This window comes from Ovis canadensis, chromosome 11 (assembly GCF_042477335.2).
Source record: "Ovis canadensis isolate MfBH-ARS-UI-01 breed Bighorn chromosome 11, ARS-UI_OviCan_v2, whole genome shotgun sequence".
Taxonomy (NCBI): Eukaryota; Metazoa; Chordata; class Mammalia; order Artiodactyla; family Bovidae; genus Ovis; species Ovis canadensis.
In genome coordinates, this window is record NC_091255.1 from 48,715,326 (window position 1) to 48,735,628 (window position 20,303).

At 50.6% G+C, this 20,303-nt stretch overlaps 1 protein-coding gene across 1 annotated transcript; it reads left to right on the top strand.

Annotated features, from left to right (window-relative positions):
• Window positions 1–1,660: 1,660 nt before the first annotated feature.
• On the top strand, window positions 1,661–14,882 carry PSMD3 (proteasome 26S subunit, non-ATPase 3). The gene is made up of 12 exons (XM_069543382.1): window positions 1,661–2,242; window positions 4,130–4,320; window positions 5,917–6,054; window positions 7,282–7,418; window positions 8,253–8,443; window positions 8,605–8,708; window positions 12,111–12,225; window positions 12,328–12,447; window positions 12,782–12,885; window positions 13,110–13,265; window positions 14,192–14,242; window positions 14,424–14,882. The coding sequence occupies exons 1-12, from the start codon at window positions 2,023–2,025 to the stop codon at window positions 14,499–14,501; spliced, it is 1,605 nt and encodes a 534-aa protein (XP_069399483.1). The 5' UTR covers window positions 1,661–2,022; the 3' UTR covers window positions 14,502–14,882.
• The last annotated feature ends 5,421 nt before the right edge of the window (window positions 14,883–20,303 follow it).

Sequence of the window (20,303 nt, forward strand, 5' to 3'; positions counted from 1 at the left end):
CTCTTGATGAAAGTGAAAGAGGAGAGTGAAAAAGTTGGCTTGAAACTAAACATTCAGAAAACTAAGATCACGGCATCTGGTCCCATCACTTTATGGCAAATAGATGGGGAAGCAATGGAAACAGTGACAGACTTTATTTTGAGGGGCTCCAAAATCACTGCAGATGGTGACTGCAGCCAAGAAATTAAAAGACACTTGCTCCTTGGAAGAAAAGTTATGACCAACCTAGATAGCATATTCAAAAGCAGAGACATTACTTCGCCAGCAAAGGTCTGTCTAGTCAAAGCTATGGTTTTTCCAGTGGTCATGTATGAATGTGAGAGTTGGACTATAAAGAAAGCTGAGCGCGGAAGAATTGATGCTTTTGAACTGTGGTGTTGGAGAAGTCTCTTGAGAGTCCCTTGGACTGCAAGGAGATCCAACCAGTTCACCCTAAAGGAAATCAGTCCTGAATATTCATTGGAAACTCCAATACTTTGGCCCCTGATGTGAAAAAGTGACTCATTTGAAAAGACCCTAGCTGGGAAAGATTGAAGGCGGGAGGAGAAGGGGACATGATAGAGGATGAGATGGTTGGATGACATCACTGACTCAACGGACATGAGTTTGAGTAAATTCCGGGAGTTGGTGATGGACATGGAGGCCTGGTGTGCTGCAGTTCATGCGGTCGCAAGGAGTCGGACACGACTGAGCAACTGAACTGATCGACACTCTCCTATCCGCATTCCTCCGCTGCGGATTTTATGCTTTATTTTCAGCACTAGCTAAACACAGATGGGTTTGCCTTGTGGCTCAGCTGGTAAAGAATCCGCCTGCAATGCAGCAGGTAAACCTGGGTTCGACCCCTGGGTTGGGAAGATCCCCTGGAGAAGAGAAAGGCTACCCAATCCAGTGACTTTCACTTTTACTTTTCAAACTCTGAATCCCATAGGATTCTCTGTCGTCTCCAGTTCAGTTTTATTTCAAATCCAACAGAACTGATACTTTCCAGTTGTGGTCCTGGAAGAGACTCTTGAGAATCCCTTTGACAGCAAGGAAATCAAACCAGTCAATCCTAAAGGAAATCAACCCCGACTATTCATTGGAAGGGCTGATGCTGAAGCTGAAGCTCCGATACTTTGGCCACCTGATGCCATGAGCCGAATAACACGAAAAGACCCTGATGCTGGGAAAGATTGAGGGCACGATAAGGAGGCGACAGAGGATAAGATGTTTGGGTGTCATCACCGACTCAGTGGACATTTGTTGTTGCTCAGTTGCTCAGTCGTGTCCGAGTCTTTTTTCGACCCCATGGATAGCAGCACGCCAGGCAAACTCCAGGAGACGGCGATGAGCAGGGAAGTCTGGCGTGCTGCAGTTCATGGAGTCGCAAAGAATCGGACAGACCAAGTGACTGAACAACATCCTAGCTCCACAACCCTCCGCAGATTCTTTTCTTCTCTCGTGCCCGATGCACCGGGCTACGGTTGAGGACCAGCCTCGTGGCTCTCGAAAGTGAATTCTGCCGGGGGCAAACTGAGAGTTTAAGCATGAAACCCGCCCAGCAACTCATGGCGTCAAAACGCCCTGCGTTCCGGTAGGTCCTACCCACTCTTTGCTGGGTGGGGTGCTCCGCTGTAACCCAGCTGGAGCCTGATGTGACCGCTTGTGGACCTCTTGTGGACATTCACGGAAGTACAATGTGAGAGATGCAAGCAAGAAAATCAACACAGTGGAGCACTCTAAAACAAGCCTTACAGACTCAAAGAAGCTCCTCCCCGCTCCTTCCGTGGAGATCCGCCTCCATCATGCGTCTCGGTGGTTGACTTTTCCCCCCTTTGATGACTCGGCCATCGACCAGCCCGGCCTGTCGTTTCCCAGAAGGCCCAGCGCCGGGAAGGGGTTTGCAGCTGCTCCGTCATCGTGCGGCCCGACGCGAGCCCGCGCTCGTGTGCAGGCCCGGCTCGGTTCCTGGTCTCCGGTGCGAGGGTTTACGCGAGGCCCCGGCCTCGGTCCCCGGACTAGGCCGCGACCCCGGGCGCCATGAAGCAGGAGGGCTCGGCGCGGCGCCGCGGCGCGGACAAGGCGAAGCCACCGCCCGGCGGAGGGGAACAAGAACCACCGCCGCCCCCGGCCCCCCAGGATGTGGAGATGAAAGAGGAGGCAGCGGCGGGTGGCGGATCAACCGGGGAGACCGCTGGCAAGACGGCGGCTGCGACGGCTGAGCACTCCCAGCGAGAGCTGGACACCGTCACCTTGGAGGGTACGAGAGCTTGGGCCAGGGACGTGCCCTGATCATGGGTGACAGCACCCGATGATGTAGCCTCTCTTTGGGACCCCAGCGTAGCCTCCACCACCGTGACTTGGGGGTTCCTTGGGATCACCCCCAAGTGCCTGCTCCCGCTACCCTGACACTCCCGACCGCGGCCCGGATAACTGAACAGTCTCTCTAGACTCTGGACTCCTCCCTTCTCACACACCTTCCCTCCACGGGGAATTGCATCTAGAATTAGGTCTCACTGGGCCCATAGACTCCCTCTTCTAAGTTCTCTCCTCTTACCTTATTATTCCACTTATATCTCATCAGACTGATTCTAGTGATCCCAATGCATGACCGATCTCTATAAAAACCAGTGTCTGTATTTATCTTTGAAGGGGGATAAGAATAACACAGAATACTGACTCCTGTGTTTTAAGAATGATTTCTGTTGTCTTAACCAACTTTAACAAACTCCGCTAAGAGAGCCCTTTCTGCTTAGTATCTTGCTTCCTCGTTGCTCTCTAATTGAGCTGGCCAAACGATCCTATCTCGTGTTTCTCTCCCTTCAAACACTTACTCCTGCTCTGTTTCTAAAGAGTTAAAACACATGATACACTTTCAACTTTTTAGTTGTCATTTGTTTGAGTTCCTGATACTCACCTCCCACCTAAACTATATGCCAATTCCCCCATTTCTCTTTTCCTTGGTGCCTGTTCTGTTTCCATCCTCCTCTTGTTCCTCCAAGTTTATATTTCACTTTTCCAACTTAGAGCATCCTGTCCATATTTGGAGTGGGTAGAGTGAAGACTCCCCACTGTGACCCTGGTGCCATTTCCCACTTCTGGATCAAGTAGGATAGGACTATTCATTGGATTTTCTCTCTGCTTAACTACATGAGAAACTAGCTCAAAAACATTGAAATAAGCAAAGTTATGCTCCTGGGTGGTGGTTTGAGGATGTGATAGTGTTGACTGCATCAGCTCCTATTCTAATACAAAGGAATACGAATACAAGGGAAACTGAGAAGCTACCAATTGATGGTGCTCCCTTATTTCTGGACATTTGTTTCCATTTTCCTCCATTATAAATAGCTTTGCAGCCATCATCTCTGCCCACGTATTTGATCTATTTCTATAATTACTCATTCAGTATAGATCCCTGAGTTGAAAGGATAAATATTTTTAAGGTCCTCCTTGGTAGATATGTGCAGGAAAACTGTACTGATTTACATTATGCAAACAGAAATGTCCTGGTCACCCCTGTACTCTGTATGTTATCATTTTTCAAATACTGTTAGAATGGTTATTGAAAAATGTTTTCATTCGTGGTTATTTGAATACTAATGAAGCATTTTTCATGTCTATTTGTCATTCCTCTTTTCATACTGACCATTCATACTCATTTGTATTTATTTTAATCCTTTCTACAAGCTCTTTATTGAATATGCATTCTGGCCACATTTGTTGCAGATACTTTTCTTTTGCTACAGTTATTAGAAGGATTTTGTTTGTTTGCTTTTTCTACGAAGTTCTTTCAGTCTTGTGTGTGTGTAGGTGCGTGATTTCTCCCATTGTTCGCATTTGGAAAGTGTTTTCCTATTTGAAGATCTGCTAAATCCCCACGTGTTTTTGTTTTTCATTGTTTTTTTTTTTTTCCTTTTTATGTCACTCTCTACTTCTTCCCCAACCCAGCTTTATTTTTCTGTGTCTCTTGGTTATGTCTTAAAATCAGCATATGGCATCCATAAGTATTGCTCAACCCTGTCAGAGCAAAAGAGGGGACTGGCCACATCCTGACATTTGTAAGAGGCTTCCTAAGACTGCTTGGCTGGAGTGGCGGAGGGGTAGGAGGAGTTGGAATTCACAGTTTTCCTCCCCTGCTCCTCCACAGACATCAAGGAGCACGTGAAACAGCTGGAGAAGGCAGTGTCGGGCAAGGAGCCTCGGTTTGTGCTGCGGGCCCTACGGATGCTGCCTTCCACGTCCCGCCGCCTCAACCACTACGTTCTGTACAAGGCCGTGCACGGCTTCTTCACTTCCAACAATGCTACTCGAGACTTCTTGCTACCCTTCCTGGAAGAGGTGAGTGGAGTCAGGCCAGCACAGGAGTGTGGGCTTGGCTTGAGACACACAGGGACACACATTCCACCCTGGGTAGCTGTGTCCCATCCTGGAGACCTGTCTCATTACCTGCCACAGCAGAGACACGAAGCAAAGCAGCCCCTCTAAATAACTCATCTGCCCTCTAACAGGGGGACCATCCTTCTGCCCTGTAGGGTCATTATTCTGAGTCAGAAAAAGGATCTGAGAATCAGGACCCTTCCAACTACATTCATTTCCCACCACTCCCAACATAGGGCCTAGGAGAAGGTTCTACCATCTCTCTGCCTCTGAAGCTTCACCATGGAGGATGTAGAGAACAGTGGTTAAGGGGCTTCCCCGGTGGCCCAGTGGTTAAGACTCCTTGCTTCCACTGCAGGGGTTGTAGTTGGATCCTTGGACAGCCGACTAAGATTCCACATGCCCTGCAGTGTGTCCCCACCCAAAAGACAACCGTGGTTAAGAGCACAGGTTTTGGGGGAAGGTTGAGTTTGTAATCCCAGCTCTACCATTTGGTGTCTGACCTGACTTCCCTGGGCCTCGTCTGATGTATGTGATGAACACCTCTGGGGGCACGTTGTGGGGCAGTTGCTGAGGAAGACAGGGAAGGCTCTTAGAACAGTGTGTGGCACAGAGTGCATGTTGATGATGTTAGTTTGCTGGTGGTGGTTGTCTGCATGCCAGGAGAAACCTCTCCTTTTCCTTTCTGACTGCAAAACTTCTCTTATCATTCATGGTATGGTTCAAGTCCTGCCCCTTGTTAAACTTCATTGGCCCTTCAGCTACCTTCATCTCCCTAAAATTCTATATGCTTACAATCTGTTTCGTAGATGTAAAACTCAGGAAATCCCCTGAGGTGGACAGTAAGACTTTACTGTCTGGGAAAGGGGAAAAGCACCCTCCCCCAGCCCTGCCTGGAATATTTTTTAACCTGTACATCTCTGAAGTCCCCCACCAAGATCATTTTTTGATCTGTTACACATTATTCCAGTTTTAGTGACTAGATCTGAAAATAAATACTATATATATGTCAATTTCCCCCTAAATTTCTTTATTACCACCAAAAAAATTTTTTTTTGTCTCATTATTCTTTTTTGGCCAAGCCACACAGCTTGCGTAACTCAATTCCCCGACCAGGCGTTGAACCCAGGCCACAGCAGTGAAACCTAGAATCCCAGCCACTAGACCACCAGGGAACTCCCTGTCTCATTATTCTTGATCTCATCTCTAGAAGTATATCACTTTATTAAACCCTGCCTGACAGAATTTGCAGTGGTTTCAGGTATGGTGGTTTAATCTCTAGTTAGATTGTAGGTTCTCTGAGGGGTCCTTACATCATCCTTTCTGTCCCCGTTCTCTTCTATAAGGATGTTATACCTCTGTAACTCTTTTCGGTATTGATTTTATCGCCAGCCTTTTTGACTCCCTTCAATATTTTTGTATCCCCAGCACCCAGAAAAATCTTGGCACACAGTGGGCACTTAGTAAATCTCTGTTGAAATAATAGTGAGTGCTTAAGAAATTCCTGGTGTATTGATCTGACTGAGCTCTTCCACGGTAACTCACGTCCTCTCCTAGCCCATGGACACAGAAGCCGATTTACAGTTCCGTCCCCGAACAGGAAAAGCTGCGTCGGCTCCCCTCCTGCCTGAAGTGGAAGCCTACCTCCAGCTTCTCATGGTCATCTTCCTGATGAACAGCAAGCGCTACAAAGAGGTATCCAAGACCAGAGCGTGTGACTAACGCACCCCAGGCAGTGCGTGGGGTTAGTGGGGGGGATCGCCTCTTGTGAAGAAATAGATCATCACTGGGTCATTCACTGCCCCCCAGACTCTTCCCCAGCATGAGGATGCGCCCAGCCCCACATCCGAGGAAGACCCCTCAACTCCTGCTCCGGCTCTGGGAAAGGCCTGCCCATAGCCACTCTGCCTCTCTGTGGCGCAGTCCCTGGGTGGGGGATGCTTTGGAAAGAGTAGATTTGGAGGCAGAAAGACCTGGCTTCAAATCCCATTTGTACCTTAGGCAAGTTGATTTCTTCCAGCTGTGTGTAAAATAAGACGAGCTGCCATTCTTACAAGTTTATCATTAGTATTAAGTGAAAATAATACATTTGAAAAATAACTTGGCACAATGACCTGCACAAAGTCAGCATTCCCTACATGTTAATAAATGGCAGCTCTTACTGTGGATCTGAAAGACTCCATTGTGGATACGACTCTTCCAGCACCGCCTCCAGCTGGGGCAGCTGCCCTGGCAGGCTCAGCTTCTTTCCCGGGGCACACCCAGGAGGTGACAGGTCTTATGCCTCAGTCTTCTGTTTTATTTTTTCCTTGCTTTGCCACTGGTTGATTTTTGTTTGATTGGTTGCTCTTTAGCTATAATTCACCCACTTGAAAGTCTAGATTTCGATGGCTTTTTTGTGTATTCACAAGGTTGTACAACTGCCCTCCTGTCTAATTCCAGACAAGCTTAGTCACTACCCCACCAACCCCCACCGCCCCCCACAAAGAAAAATACCGTACCTGTTAGTAATCACACCTTGTTCTCCCCTCCCCACAGCCCAGTAATCTTTTAATACTTTGTGTCCCATGGATACTCTGTGCCTTTTGTGTCTGACTTCTTTCTGTAGCTTAGGGTTTTCTAGGTTTATCCATGTTGTAGCGTGTATCTGTACTCTGTTCCTTTTTATGGAGGAGTACTATTTCATCATATGGATATACCGCATTTTGTTTAACCATTGATTGGATGGTAAGCACTGGGGCCGGTTCCACTTACTGGTTATTGTGAAAAACGCTGATATAAATGTTCGTGTGCAGGCTTTTACGTGAACATACGTTTCCAGCTCTCTTGGATATATGCCTGGGAGGGGCTTGCTGGCTCTTGTGGTAGCTCCGTGCTTGAATTTTGAAGCGCCGCTTGACTCTCCTTTGGCTGCCTCCCCAGGCACAGAAGATTTCTGATGACCTGATGCAGAAGATCAGCACTCAGAACCGCCGGGCCTTGGACCTTGTGGCTGCCAAGTGTTACTATTATCACGCCCGGGTCTATGAGTTCCTGGATAAGCTGGATGTGGTGCGCAGGTACCGGTGGCCAGGGGTCTCGCTCGCGGCCTTCAGGGTCAGCAACATGGTCAGGCGCTGCACAGAGCTGTGGACTTGCAGGGGGCCGAGGCCTGGGAGGCGCTAAGGGCCCAGCAGGAAGTGGGGGTGACGGCTAACACACCCTGAGCTGCAGGAGGGCTTGAGAGGCTGAGGCAGAGATGACCACTGGCCTGCTAAGTCCTGCCCCCAGGCTCCTCCTACCTCTGACCTCTGGGTCAGAGGTACGGGGGCAGTATGGCTGAGTTCCTTTGTTTTCACCTGAAACTATCACAGCGTTGTTAATTGGCTGTGCTCCAATATAAAATAAAAGGTTTTTTTTTTTAAAAAAAAGGTATAAGGACAGGCTGGAAAGCCTTTCACTCCTCTGCTTGGAACCTGCGCTGGCTCCCCATTCCCCTCAGGGAAAAGCCCTCCTGATAAAAGCTTTTGAGGCCTCATAGGGTCTGGGCCCCCCCGCTCCCCGATGCCTCGCTCTTCCACGGGCACACACTTCCCTTGGCTGAGAGTGCCCTCCTCCCTGCGTCCTTCAAGCCTGTGCTTAACTGTAACCTTCTCAGTGAGTCCTACCCTGACCGGTCTGTTTAAAGCCACAGCTCCCTCCTGTCCTGTGCCCCTATCGCACTTACCCTGATTTCTGTGTCACCCCCCACGCCCACCTTTTGTCAGGCCTCACGGTACGCTTATTCATCATGAGAGTTGTCTGTCTCCCCCATCTGAGTGCAGGTCCTCTGTGCACCCACACTGGTGCGTTACTAGTTGACTATTCAGAGTTGTTACTGGAGGCCTTTGACCTCATCTCTTCCCTTCTTGAAGCTTCTTGCACGCTCGGCTCCGGACCGCCACACTGCGGCATGACACGGACGGGCAGGCCACGCTGCTGAACCTCCTGCTGCGGAACTACCTGCACTACAGCCTGTACGACCAGGCCGAGAAGCTGGTGTCCAAGTCTGTGTTCCCCGAGCAGGCCAACAACAACGAGTGGGCGAGGTACCTCTACTACACAGGTGAGCAGGGCCCGCCCCAGCCAGGAGGCGTCTCAGGCTCACTCGGCACAAATTGGCTAAGAATGTGGTGCCCGTGGTGCCTAAGAGGTGCTCTGGTTTGTGGAGGACCAGGGTTTGGATAACGCTCTCATCTTGATCAGCTCTCCTCTTCTCACACCCAGGGCGCATCAAAGCCATCCAGCTGGAGTACTCAGAGGCCCGAAGAACAATGACCAACGCCCTTCGGAAGGCCCCTCAGCACACAGCTGTCGGCTTCAAACAGACGGTGAGCAGCAGCTCTCTCTCCCCTTTGACCCCCTTACTCATCTGATACCACGTTAGTGCTGTTTCCCCATCTGAGGAGCCAGGAAAGCATCTTTACTTTGTCTTCGTACCCTAAAGGTGGCATCACATGTCTGTTTCCACATAACGTTGTTCAGGGCACCTTAGGCAGACACTGCCTGCACCTCTGGCCGTATATATCCCCAGTCTTCTCCCTGGTAGGTAGGTTTTAAATATTCCTGACTCCCCAGAAGATCCTGTAGTCTTTTCATGCAAGGGTCTTGTTTGTGTTGATTAGCTCTGGACTCTTTACCTGGTCCCTCAGGTGCCCCTTTGGGAGCAGTGGTGTCTGTGGCCAGGGAACCCAGGGCCCTCCTTAAGGTAGCCGACTCAGGTGGAGGCAAACCTCTGCCACATCAGAGCTATCAGTCCCCAGGTATATTTCTTGAGTGCTGACCTTGATACTGGGCACTGTGAGGGATAGAAAAGAAGGATTAGAAATGGTATTCGCACTCAGAGATGGAATCAGAACACCTGAAGCAGAATGGCTTGAGGGCTGTGTAAAATCACAGAGCCTAGCAGCCAGAATTAGGACCCAGCTTTCCCATCCACAGATGACTGCTCCCACACTCACACACAGGCACCTCCTAGCCCTTGAAAGAGAGCAGGATGAGCGTGTATACCGACCACCTCAGTTTGGTAGGAGCTTTGGTTTTAGTTCAGCAGTTCAGAGAAAGGCAAATTTAGTTGTGGTAAAATAAATCTTTAAACAGTTATATTTGATCTGGTTTTTGAAAGGTTGAATTTTCATAGAAAGGGGTGGTTTTTCAGACACATAAGGTACATTGCAGAATGTAAGATTGCTTACAATGTAGGACACACACTAAACCTTCTAAAAATCAGTAAAAATGTGCGTAATTGACATACAGGCTGTGGTGCACACCAAGGAGAGGTCTCATTGGGTAAAGCGGTGTTTTCAAACCAGATTTTGCTGTGGATGGATAAGGTCTCAGAGTTGTCTGTGGCAGACCCAGGTTGCAAGAAGGAGCAGAGGGAGCTGGAGTGAGGCCTTGCCCGTGGACTGTTGGTGAAGGAGCCAGGAGAGAGGTGGAAGGGCTGCTCGAGAGGTGAAGAAGCAGAGGTGGGAGAACTTCCCACCCAGAGAGGCTGAAGCAGATGGGTGATGAGCCGAGGCCTGGGAAGAGGTAGGAGGAATGGGCTAGAGAGCCCAAGTGGAGAGCTAGCTTTAAGTAAAAACAGGGCAGGTGAGAATGGGTAGAGACAGATGTGGAGTTTAACATGGCATCTGAAGCAGAGCACGCTGAAAGTGTACCATCCGTAACTGTTCCACGTTCTCGCCTTGGGGGAATCTCATTTGTTTTCACGGCTTAGCTCTCTCTGCCACAATGCATCACCAAAGTCCATTAATCTGTCTTAATCTGCCCGGGTTGCTGTAAGAAGACTGGCTGGCTTAAACAGCAGAAATTTATTTCGTTCTATTTCTGGAGGTGAGAAGTCCGAATTCAGGATGTCAGTGTGACCAGGTTGTTCTGGGAGCTTCTCTTTTGCTTGGAGTTGTCCATCTTCTGCCATCTCCAAATGGTCTTCCTTCCGTGCAAATCTGTATCTCTAGTTCTTCTTGTAAGGACCCCAATCATAATTGGATTAGGGCCCACTCACATGACTTCATATTCCCTTCATAAACCTCTTTAAAGGTTCTAGCTCCAAATCCAGTCACATTCTGGGGTACTCAGGTTAGAACTTCACCATAAAAATCTGGGGGTTCCCAGTTCTGCCCATAATACAAGTTTTGAGCCCTCTCACAAACCCAGACCTGCAAATTCCACTTCTCAGCACACATCTCCATTAAGATACTTGCTGGCTCCTCACACTGACCTTGTCCAGACCCGCCTGTGTGCCATTTACAGTGCTTCTTACTCTCCTGATCTGCATAGAAGCCTTGGGTCATCTTGGACTTGTCCCCACCTTCCCTATCACTGAGTCGTCTGTTGATTTGCCTGACGCCTTTGGTAGTCATCTCCTCTCTGATGGTGCCCGTGCCCTTGTTTGAGTCACTGACACTGCTGGTCACCATCCTCCCCTCTGCCAGCCCAGCTTCCCCTGCCTGACTCAGTGGAGGTCCTGGCTGGTCTACCTGGTCCAGGAAGCTTGCATTTTTCCCATTTCCTACCCAGTAAAGTATTGTGAGTTTTGTGGATCTGGTAGTTCAGGTAGTATTATTATTACACCCATTCTAGGGAGGAGGAATCCAGAGACTCGACATTTCTAGCTAGCAAGTAAAGACTGGCATTCTGTCTCCGAGCTCAGAACTCAGCTTGGCACTCAGAACTGGGCGTCCCGAGACGTGCCCCAGGCATCTCTCCTGACAGACCCCCTCACCTCCTCAAGTACACTGGCCTCTTCTCCAGCCTGTCCCCTTGGCTGAATCATTCTCCCTCCTTTTTCTGCTTCATCAGATTTCTCAAGCTTGGGACTTCCCTCATGATCCAGTGGTTAAGACTTTGCGCTCCCAGTGCAGGGGCCACAGGTTCTGTCCCTGGTCAGGGAATTAAGATCCTGCATGCTGTAAGGTGTGGCCAAAAAAGTACCAGTCTGCCATTGCTTAAAAGAATCCTCAGAGCTCATGTTAATTTCTGCCATCACCATGGCTTTCCCCTCACTCATGGAGTACGCAGAGGGACAGAGTAGTGGTGAGCGAGGGGACCACCCCGGAAGGCGGGGCCCTCCCTGCCCAGCTGTGGGCACCATCACCCACCCCCATTTTTAACCCCTCGCCTCCTTTGTGACACTTGCTTGCCCGTAGTTTAGCTGTCTGGGCTCCTGTCCCTCCTGCTTGTGGGGAAAGTCGTCCCCTCCTCCCACAGTCTCCCTTGCAGGGTGCTGCATCAGGAGGAGGGACCCGGTTTCCCAGGCAACCCTGTCCCTCATACCCAGCTCATTCACCGAGGCTCTGCAGGCCCTTTCCTGTGCTGCTTCCTCTACCCAGATGACTAGCTTACATACGGTTCACCTCCGTAACCAGTATCTTTAGGCTGACTTGCATCCCATCCCCGAGGCCTCTGGGCCCTGCTTCCTCACTGGTTCTGAGCCATAGAACCTGCCCATCCAGCCTGTAATTTGGAGCTTTGCCATTTTGGAGCATTGTGCACTGATTGGCTAAGTGAAATGAAGCTGAGGGCCCGGTGTAGTCAGAGGGTCAGAGGCTCCCAGGGCCTGATCCCAAGGCAGAGCCTCGGTTCCACATGCAGCACAGCTTGAGGGTGTTTTCCTCTCTCATGGGCCCAGTCCAGTGCCGCCGTCCTTCTTTTCCTGTGTGTCTGGCTGAGTTGAAGCCCCCTTGGTTTTCTCCTCCCACCCTGTGGGCTCCCTGCCCACTGCCTTCCAGGTGCACAAGCTTCTGATTGTGGTGGAGTTGTTGCTGGGGGAGATCCCAGACCGGCTGCAGTTCCGTCAACCATCCCTCAAGCGCTCACTCATGCCCTACTTCCTTCTGACCCAGGGTAAGGCTGGTCCCCTCCCAGGGCGTGCCGCCCCCCAGCACTGTGTCCCCTCTGGTGTATGCGCCACGGGCAGCATCTGACCCACTCCTCTCCCCACCGCAGCTGTCAGGACAGGAAACCTAGCCAAGTTCAACCAGGTCCTGGATCAGTTTGGGGAGAAGTTCCAAGCAGATGGGACCTACACCCTCATCATCCGACTGCGGCACAACGTCATCAAGACAGGTGTGGGTTGGGCTTGAGAATCTGCCTTCCAGGGTGGGGGACGCGGGTTCAGTTCCTGATCAAGGAACAAAGGTCCCACGTGCTGCGGGGCAGCTAAGCCCACACGCCGCAGTGAGAAGCCCTTGCGCTGTAACAAAGACCCAGTGCAGCCAAACTAGAAAAAAGAAAAGGTAACCTTATCACTTAAAAAAAAAAGACAAGTATGGGTCAGGGTCTGAGGGAGCCTGGAAGCAGGACTGGGACTCTGCTTCTCTGGGGCTGGGACAGCGCTGTGGCTGCCCGGGCAGGTGAAGGGTCTGTGCCCAGCCTGTCGTCCCCGCGCCCCTCCTCCCAGGTGTGCGCATGATCAGCCTCTCCTATTCCCGCATCTCCTTGGCGGACATCGCCCAGAAGCTGCAGCTTGATAGCCCAGAGGATGCAGAGTTCATTGTCGCCAAGGTGGGCCTGGTTTGGGGGCCACAGATGCTGTTTCAGGCGCGGGCGGGAGGGGGTTGACGGCTAAAGCGGCGGCATGCTCAGCTTACAGTGAAGCCAGGAAGTTGCCAGAGTGTCTGTGTGAATGAATGTAGGAGAGATCAGCGAGGACAAAGAGATGAGACGGGATGTTTTCAGACTTAGAAGATGGACTTTCTGGTGACTTCTCCTCCCTTTGGGGCCTGCAGGCCATTCGAGATGGCGTCATTGAGGCCAGCATCAACCACGAGAAGGGCTACGTCCAGTCCAAGGAGATGATTGACATCTATTCCACCCGCGAGCCCCAGTTGGCCTTCCACCAGCGCATTTCCTTCTGCCTGGATATTCACAACATGTCTGTCAAGGTGAGGGGCCCTGAGCTGCAGAGCCAGCTGGGCAGCACGCTGCCACACCCACAGGCTCCTAGCGAAGACCGGTTTGGTTTGGGGCCCGGCTCCCAGTCTCTAAAGCACTGGGGGTCCAGGAGGGGCAAAGGACTTGGCTTGTGGGACCACAATGCCTCTGTGCACTTAAAGGGTCTGGTTGCCAGGGAGGATCAGACTGGGGTTCAGAGTGCGCGGTTCTGGATTTGGTTCCAAATTTGAGTCGTTTACCTTCTGTGAAGTCTCCATGTCTCCATCTGTGAGACTGATAGGGAGGTATTACCTGCCCTGCCTGCTTCACAGAGTTGTCGAGATTGGATGAAATCACTGTCTTGGGGCACTTAGCTAAGTTTGAATTGTGTAAAGGGTGGGACCACCATCTTGGTCCACAAAAGGCTCCTAAGCCCTTGTGGGTCAGGTGCTGGTACTGTCGGACACTGTTTTTCCTGGTCTCTCCCCCCAGGAAACCAGGCATATCACTTTGTCTGAAATCAGGCAAACGCTGTGCATGAAAGACCCTTTGTGACTGGTCCCCTATGTCTCTAGCCTCACTACCCAGGACCGTTCCCGTCAGCCCCTCCCCCCTTCTCCCCTCCTCCCAGCTGGCCCCACTGAGCTCCAGCCTAACCTCTCACACCTTGAATGTCTGCCTAGAATGCCCTTCCTTCCGCTTCCATAGGCCATCCATTCTTCCTCCTTCTCACTGTCAGTCCGCCTCCCTGCCTGACTGAGAGGGTTGGTCGTTTATCCCTCTGGATTTTCTTTTTAGTGTTTATCATGTGGTGTCACGGGTCATTAGTCACCATGCCCCAGCAGACTAAACTGAGGAGTGTCACCTGTCCGGTGCATTTCCTAGCGCCCAGGTGCCTGCCTCCTCTTCACTCACTCCTCTCTCCATTGTGCTTCAGGCCATGAGGTTTCCTCCCAAATCCTACAACAAGGACTTGGAGTCTGCAGAGGTAAGCTGCTTTCTGCTTTGGGTGGAAGGGGAAGTTTCTGGAAAGCCTGGGTGGGTCGGGCTGGGTGCAGACCAAGTGAGTGCCTGGCTGGTCCTCAGCAGCCTGGGTGGGTCGGACTGGGTGCAGACCACGAGCCCCAGGCTGGTCCTCAGCCCCCCCGCCCCCTGGTCCTCTTCCCCAGGAGCGGCGAGAGCGGGAGCAGCAGGACTTGGAGTTTGCCAAGGAGATGGCAGAAGATGACGACGACAGCTTCCCTTGAGCTGGGGGGCTGGGGAGGGGTGGGGTGAGTGGGGACTGGCTCTGTCTTTCCCCCATGGGGGTCCCCTGCCCAGGGAACTGGCTCCTCTTCCCACATGGGGCACACAGACTGCTATGTGCAGGGGGTGAGGGGTGCAGGGAGCCGGTCACCCTACCTCATCCCAGGGCCCCTCCTCAGCCGGTGACTTAGCACACGGGGGCAGGCGGGCGGGCGGGCAGCCTCCCCAGGGCAGGGTCCTGGTAGTGGTGTGGGCAGCACGATGGGAAGGACTAGCCCTGTGCCCTCCTCCAGGGAGTAGGGCACCGGAACTGGGACATGTGTTAGGCTGTATGTTTTTTGAAGCTTCAATTATGATTTTTAAACAATAAAAAGTTCTCCAAAGCTCCTTGTGTATCAGTTACTCTATTTTGCCCTCACAGGTACAGTGTTAACAGGCCCAGATTTTTCTCCTGGCCTGGGAGTGCCAGCCCCAGGCATGATCTGAGGACCTGATGCAGCTGTAGATGAGGAGGCGGCCAGGGGCTGGGTGAAGAGATTCTGATCTGGGGTCAGAAGGGCCTGGGTTTACTCTTTCGCATCTAACTGGCTCTCAAATAATTGGGCAACTCTCTAAACTCTCAGGCTCCTTTGCCAGATCTGTCAAATAAATGATTATACTCAGTGATCTCCTGGCTCTAAAATGAGGAATCTAGGCTTCCAATGGATCAAACAAAATGTGAGAGTCTGGCCCTCAGGTGAGATTCAATGAGGAGAGAAGGGTCTCCAGCAAGGCTGCACCATGTTGGGAGCAGGGTCCTGCCCAGCTGGCCCTTGAGAGGGGAGGATGGGCTCCTCCCTAAGGGCAGGGAGGAGTGGTCGGGCACAAGGGGGCTCCCTGTGGCCCCCAGCCCACCTGCTCCAGCAGCATATGGTGAGACTGGGCCTGCCCGGCTCTCCAAGGCTTCAGCCACTGCCAGTGGTGCGCCCCTCGTTGGGTCATTTGCGATATTCGTGTTCCCGGGCTGGCACCTGGGACATACACGTGCCATACCTTCCTGCCAGCTCTGTCATCTGAGCAGTGCCTCATGGGTTTCTCCCTCTCAGCTGCATTCCCTCTCTTATTGGTCTCTTCCTTTCCACCTTGCTGATTTTCTTTTTATATATATATTTATTTGGCTGTACTGGGCTTCCCAGGTGGCGCTAGTGGTAAAGAACCCATCTGCTAATGCAGGTTAGACATAAGACATACCAGTTCAATCCCTGGGTCTGGAAGATCTGGAGAAGGGAATGGCGATCTGCTCCAGTATTCTTCCCTGGAGAACCCCATGGAAAGAGGAACCTGGCAGGCTACATACATACAGTTCATGGGGTCACGCAGACACGACTGAAGCAACTTAGCACGGCTCGGGTCTCAATTGCTGCACACAGGATCTTCGATCTTCACTGCAGCTGTAGGATCTTTCTTTTTAGTTGCAACATGCGGGATCTTCAGTCTCAGCATGCCAACTCTTAGTTGCGGTGTGTGGGATCTAGGTCCCTGACCAGAGATCGAACCCAGGCCCCCTGTATTGGGAGTGGGAAGTCTTAGCCACTGGACTACCAAGGAAGTCCCTCCACCTTGCTGATTTCTACACGTCTTCCGGACATCCTGCCTCTTAGTGATTCAACTTCCCAGCTTCTGAACCACTCACTTATTGATAATGGAATTCTTCTCTTAGGAGGTTGTTTGTATGAAAGCCTTATCTTTCCAACTAGATTGCAGATTCTGAGAGAACTTGAGGCATAATCTGTCCCTCCAGGACTGCCCAGTGCCTAGCACACTGAGTTGAATAAAGTCTTGTTTGTTAGGCAAGGTCCGCTGTGTATTCCCAGGTGGTAGTAGTGGTAAAGAACCTGTCGGCCAACGCAAGAGACAAACGCAGGTTCAAGCCCTAGGCCGGAAAGACCCCTGGAGAAGGGCATGACAACCCACTCCAACATTCTTTCCTGGACAGAGGAACCTGGCGGGCTACAGTCCATACAATAGGGTCGCAGAGAGTCGGACATGACTGAAGCAACTCAGCAGGCATGCACTGCATTTTCATCTGTGGATAGCCCTAATTCCATTAAAGGCATGTTTTAGACTGGTCTTGCTTTAGTTCCTTGCATCCAAAATTTATTTTAAGGATTCAATCTTTTCCTCATTTTATAGGCCAATTCAAAAATCTAATAGATCTTTAATTCCCTTCCAGAAAGGATGAGGACTGATGGTGAGCACCGCCCCCACACCCTTCCAGGGTGTGAGGACAGGCTTAGGTGGGCCGTGACCCCTGGCCTATGTGATGCCAAGTGAGGGTCCCGTTCTGTGGGGTGTGTGCAGCCTTCCAGTCTCAGCCTGTGGCTCTGTTTTCTTGCTGGTTGGTTGGTTTTTGTCCTCACATTGCTGTCCTTCTGGCCCTTGACCACTTTGCCTGACCTTTAAAATGACTTTCTGGGGCTTCCCTGGTGGCTCAGTGGTAAAGAATCCACCTACCGGTGCAGGAGACACGGGTTCTATCCCTCACCTGGAAAGATCCCACATGCTGCAGAGCAGCTAAGCCCATGTGCCACAACTGTTGAGGCTTTGCCCAGGGCTCAGAGCCCCAACTACTGAAGCCCACGCACCCTGGAGCCCATGCTTCATGAGAAGCCACCACAATAAGAAGCGCTTGCCACGCAGTGAGAGAGTAGCTGCAGCTCACCACAGAGGAAAGCCACACAGCAACGGAGACCCAGCACAGCCAAAAATAAATAAATGAAATGACTCTTTCTGAGTGTGTGATAATTAGTTGTAATTATTATCATTCAAAATGACAGATCTTGAAGTCACCACCAGCCCAAAGTGCCCCAGACCCTTTCCTGGTTGGTAATGGATCAGAGTGTATCAGTGCTGTTCACAGAGGTGGGGTTATTTGTCATGATTTCCTGGTTCTCACCCGCCTTGAGTCTGTGGACCATTTTTCTGTCTGCTCAGCATCTGGAAGTTTCTTGTAATCCATCCTCCTTGGCTTGGCTTCCTTTTCCTGGAGAAATTCAGTGTTATTTTTATGCTTGGAGAGTTCACTGTGTTCTCTACCTTCCAGTCTTTTTTTTTTTTTTTTAGAAAACTACAGAGAAGTACAAAGAATAACAAAAGTTTAAAAGCCCATCTTTAAAGGTAAGTTTAAAGCCCATCTTTCCCTCAAGACAGCCACTCTGCTAAATTCAATGACTAGCCTTCCAGTCTACACTTTTCTACTTTTACTACAACATACAGTATTGTCTTGAGTTTTTAAATCTCTGCAAATGATGTATCACCTGAAAGTAAGTTCCTTTCACTCAGTAGGGGTTTTGAGGTCTAATCATCTTTAAACCCACACCCAGCACTGTTCCAAGGACTGAAAACACAACTGAATAAAACAAACTCCTTTCCCCGTGGGTTTTTATTCTGGAAGGGTGGGGAGCCATACGTGGTATGAATGGGCCACGATTTATTAATTTACTGGTGGCCATTGGCCAACTGTTACAAACAACATTCCAGAGGACATTTCTGTGTGTCCCTTTGTACATGTGTCCTGTGGACATAGTTTGCAAACTGTTCTTAAAGGGTCTGACAGTACGTTTTTTAGACTTGTGAGCCATATCCGCAGTCACAACTATTCACTTCTGTCCTTCTTGAAAGGGGACTTGCATAAACAATATGTAAACAAATTATTTGTTTTTGGCTGTGCTGGGTCTTCACTGCTGAGCGGGCTTTCTCTAGTTGCAGCGAGCAGGGCTGCTCTCCAGGTGCAGAAGCCTCTCGTTGCGGTGGCTGCTCTAGTCTTGAGTACAAGCTCTAGGTGTATAGGCTTCAGTAGTTGCCGTGTGGGCTCAGCAGTCGTTGCCTTGTGGGCTCTAGAGCCCAGACTCAGTAGTCGTGGCACCCAGGCTTAGTCGCCCTGCGACCTATGGGATCTTCCCAGGCCAGTGATTGAATCCGTGTTCCCTGCATTGGCAAGCAGATCCTTAATCACTGGACCACCAGGGAAGTCCTAAACAAATTATTTATGAACACTGGCTTGTTGTGATTTTTACATGTGATAAAATATTCTTTTTTTTTTCCAGCCATTTCAAAAAATATAACACTCATTCTCAACTTGGGGTGTACATATCTCAGCCCACAGGCCAAGTCTGCAGCAAAGGCATTACTCCAGAGCCTGTATAAAGACACTCTGGGGCTTCCCTGGCAGTCCAGTGGTTAGGACTCAGGGCATCCACGGCTGGGGCGCAGGTTTGATCCCTAGTTGCGGAACTAAGATCCCCATGCGGTGCGTGTCGTGGCCAAAAATAAAGGGGGGTGGGGGGTGGGATGTGCTCCAAGCCCAGTTCCAGATGAAAACAGGAAGTGTGAGTGGAAGCTACCCACCCGCTCTGGCTATTGAGAAATAATTAGGAAAGCCCTGAGGAAGCTGGGAGGATGAACAACAGCTAGGGGTCTCTGGGGCCAGGCCCTTTGAGAGACGGTTTCAGTCTGGCCCAGCCCACATGTATCAGAACCAGTAACTTTCTCTCTGCCTGGTCTTTATTCTCTCACGGGCGGGGCTGAAACCTGGGCTGAGCTGTCATCCAAGAAGTGCATCTCTGAATAGGAAGACAGTGTAATGAAAACGACGGGGGCTCAGGAAGGGCGGCCACAAATCCTGCCCCCAGTTTGTCCTGTGATGTTGGGCTTTTCCCTGCTCTGAAGCCAACCCTTGTCTATAATGGAGATTTTGCACACTCGGTTGATAGGATGAAAGACGAAAGTGTAATGGAAGGTGCCTGGCATATAAGAGGTGCCCTCTAATTGTCAGCCAAGCATTCACCCAGATTCTCTCCATGTGGGATGGAGGCCAGAACACCTCCCTGGCCAGACAGTCCCACTTTCCCTGGAAGCAGCTCACCCCATCCTTCAACACCTCCGGTAGTTAGAACACTCTCTTCTTGAGCTGAAAATTGACTGGCCGTGGCTTCCACTCCCTATCCCACTTCTGGTCCCTGAAACCACACAACAACCCTCTCCTCTTTGCCAGACAAAACTGCCAGTTTGTGGACATTTCCTGGTGGTCCAGGGGTTAAGACTCTGTGTTTCCACTGCAGGGGACACAGGTTCGATCCCTGGTCTGGGAACTAAGGTGCCACAAGGAGCAGCCCCTTCACCAAAAAAAAGCTTTTTTTTTTTTAAGTCTGCTTTTTTCAAATCAGCATCTTGAGTCCTTTCGCCATTCTGGCCACCCTTGTTAGAATCAGCATTTTCTGAGCCAAACATCTGACACACCTGCACTCTAAGTGAAAATTAAAGTTTGGGTCCAGAGCTGGCCTGGCCCCAGGTGAGGAAGGCGGAACGCAGAGACTTGATAGTTAAAAGCTGAAGACTCTGGCACAGGGCAGACCTTGGCTCTGCTATTTTGGGACACGTCATTTAACCTCTTCAAGATCAGATTCATCTTCTGTAAAGGGGGAGATCTTTCTGGTAATTTTGTCATAAGGTTTATTAAAAGAGTGCATTTGCCAATGTGCAGGAAGTGTTCCTTGGACTGCAAGGAAATCAAACCAGTCAATCCTAAAGGAAATCAACCCTGAATATTCATTGGGGGGACTGATGCTGATGCTCCAATACTTTGGCTACCTGATGCAAAGAGCTGCCTTACTGGAAAAGACCCTGATGCTGAAAACACTGGAGGCAGGAGAAGAGGGTGCCAGAGGATGAGATGGTTGGATGGCATCACGGACTCAATGTCCAAGAATTTAAGCTTCGGGAGACTGCAGAGGACAGGGAAGCGTGGTGTGCTGCAGTCCGTGGGG

Bases quoted from the DNA above. Each gene is read 5' to 3' on its own strand.
- PSMD3 (XM_069543382.1), top strand. From the start codon at position 2,023: ATGAAGCAGGAGGGCTCGGCGCGGCGCCGCGGCGCGGACAAGGCGAAG. The intron at 2,243-4,129 runs GTACGAGAGCTT...GCTCCTCCACAG, and splicing joins GGACACCGTCACCTTGGAGG to ACATCAAGGAGCACGTGAAA. The intron at 6,055-7,281 runs GTATCCAAGACC...CTGCCTCCCCAG, and splicing joins ACAGCAAGCGCTACAAAGAG to GCACAGAAGATTTCTGATGA.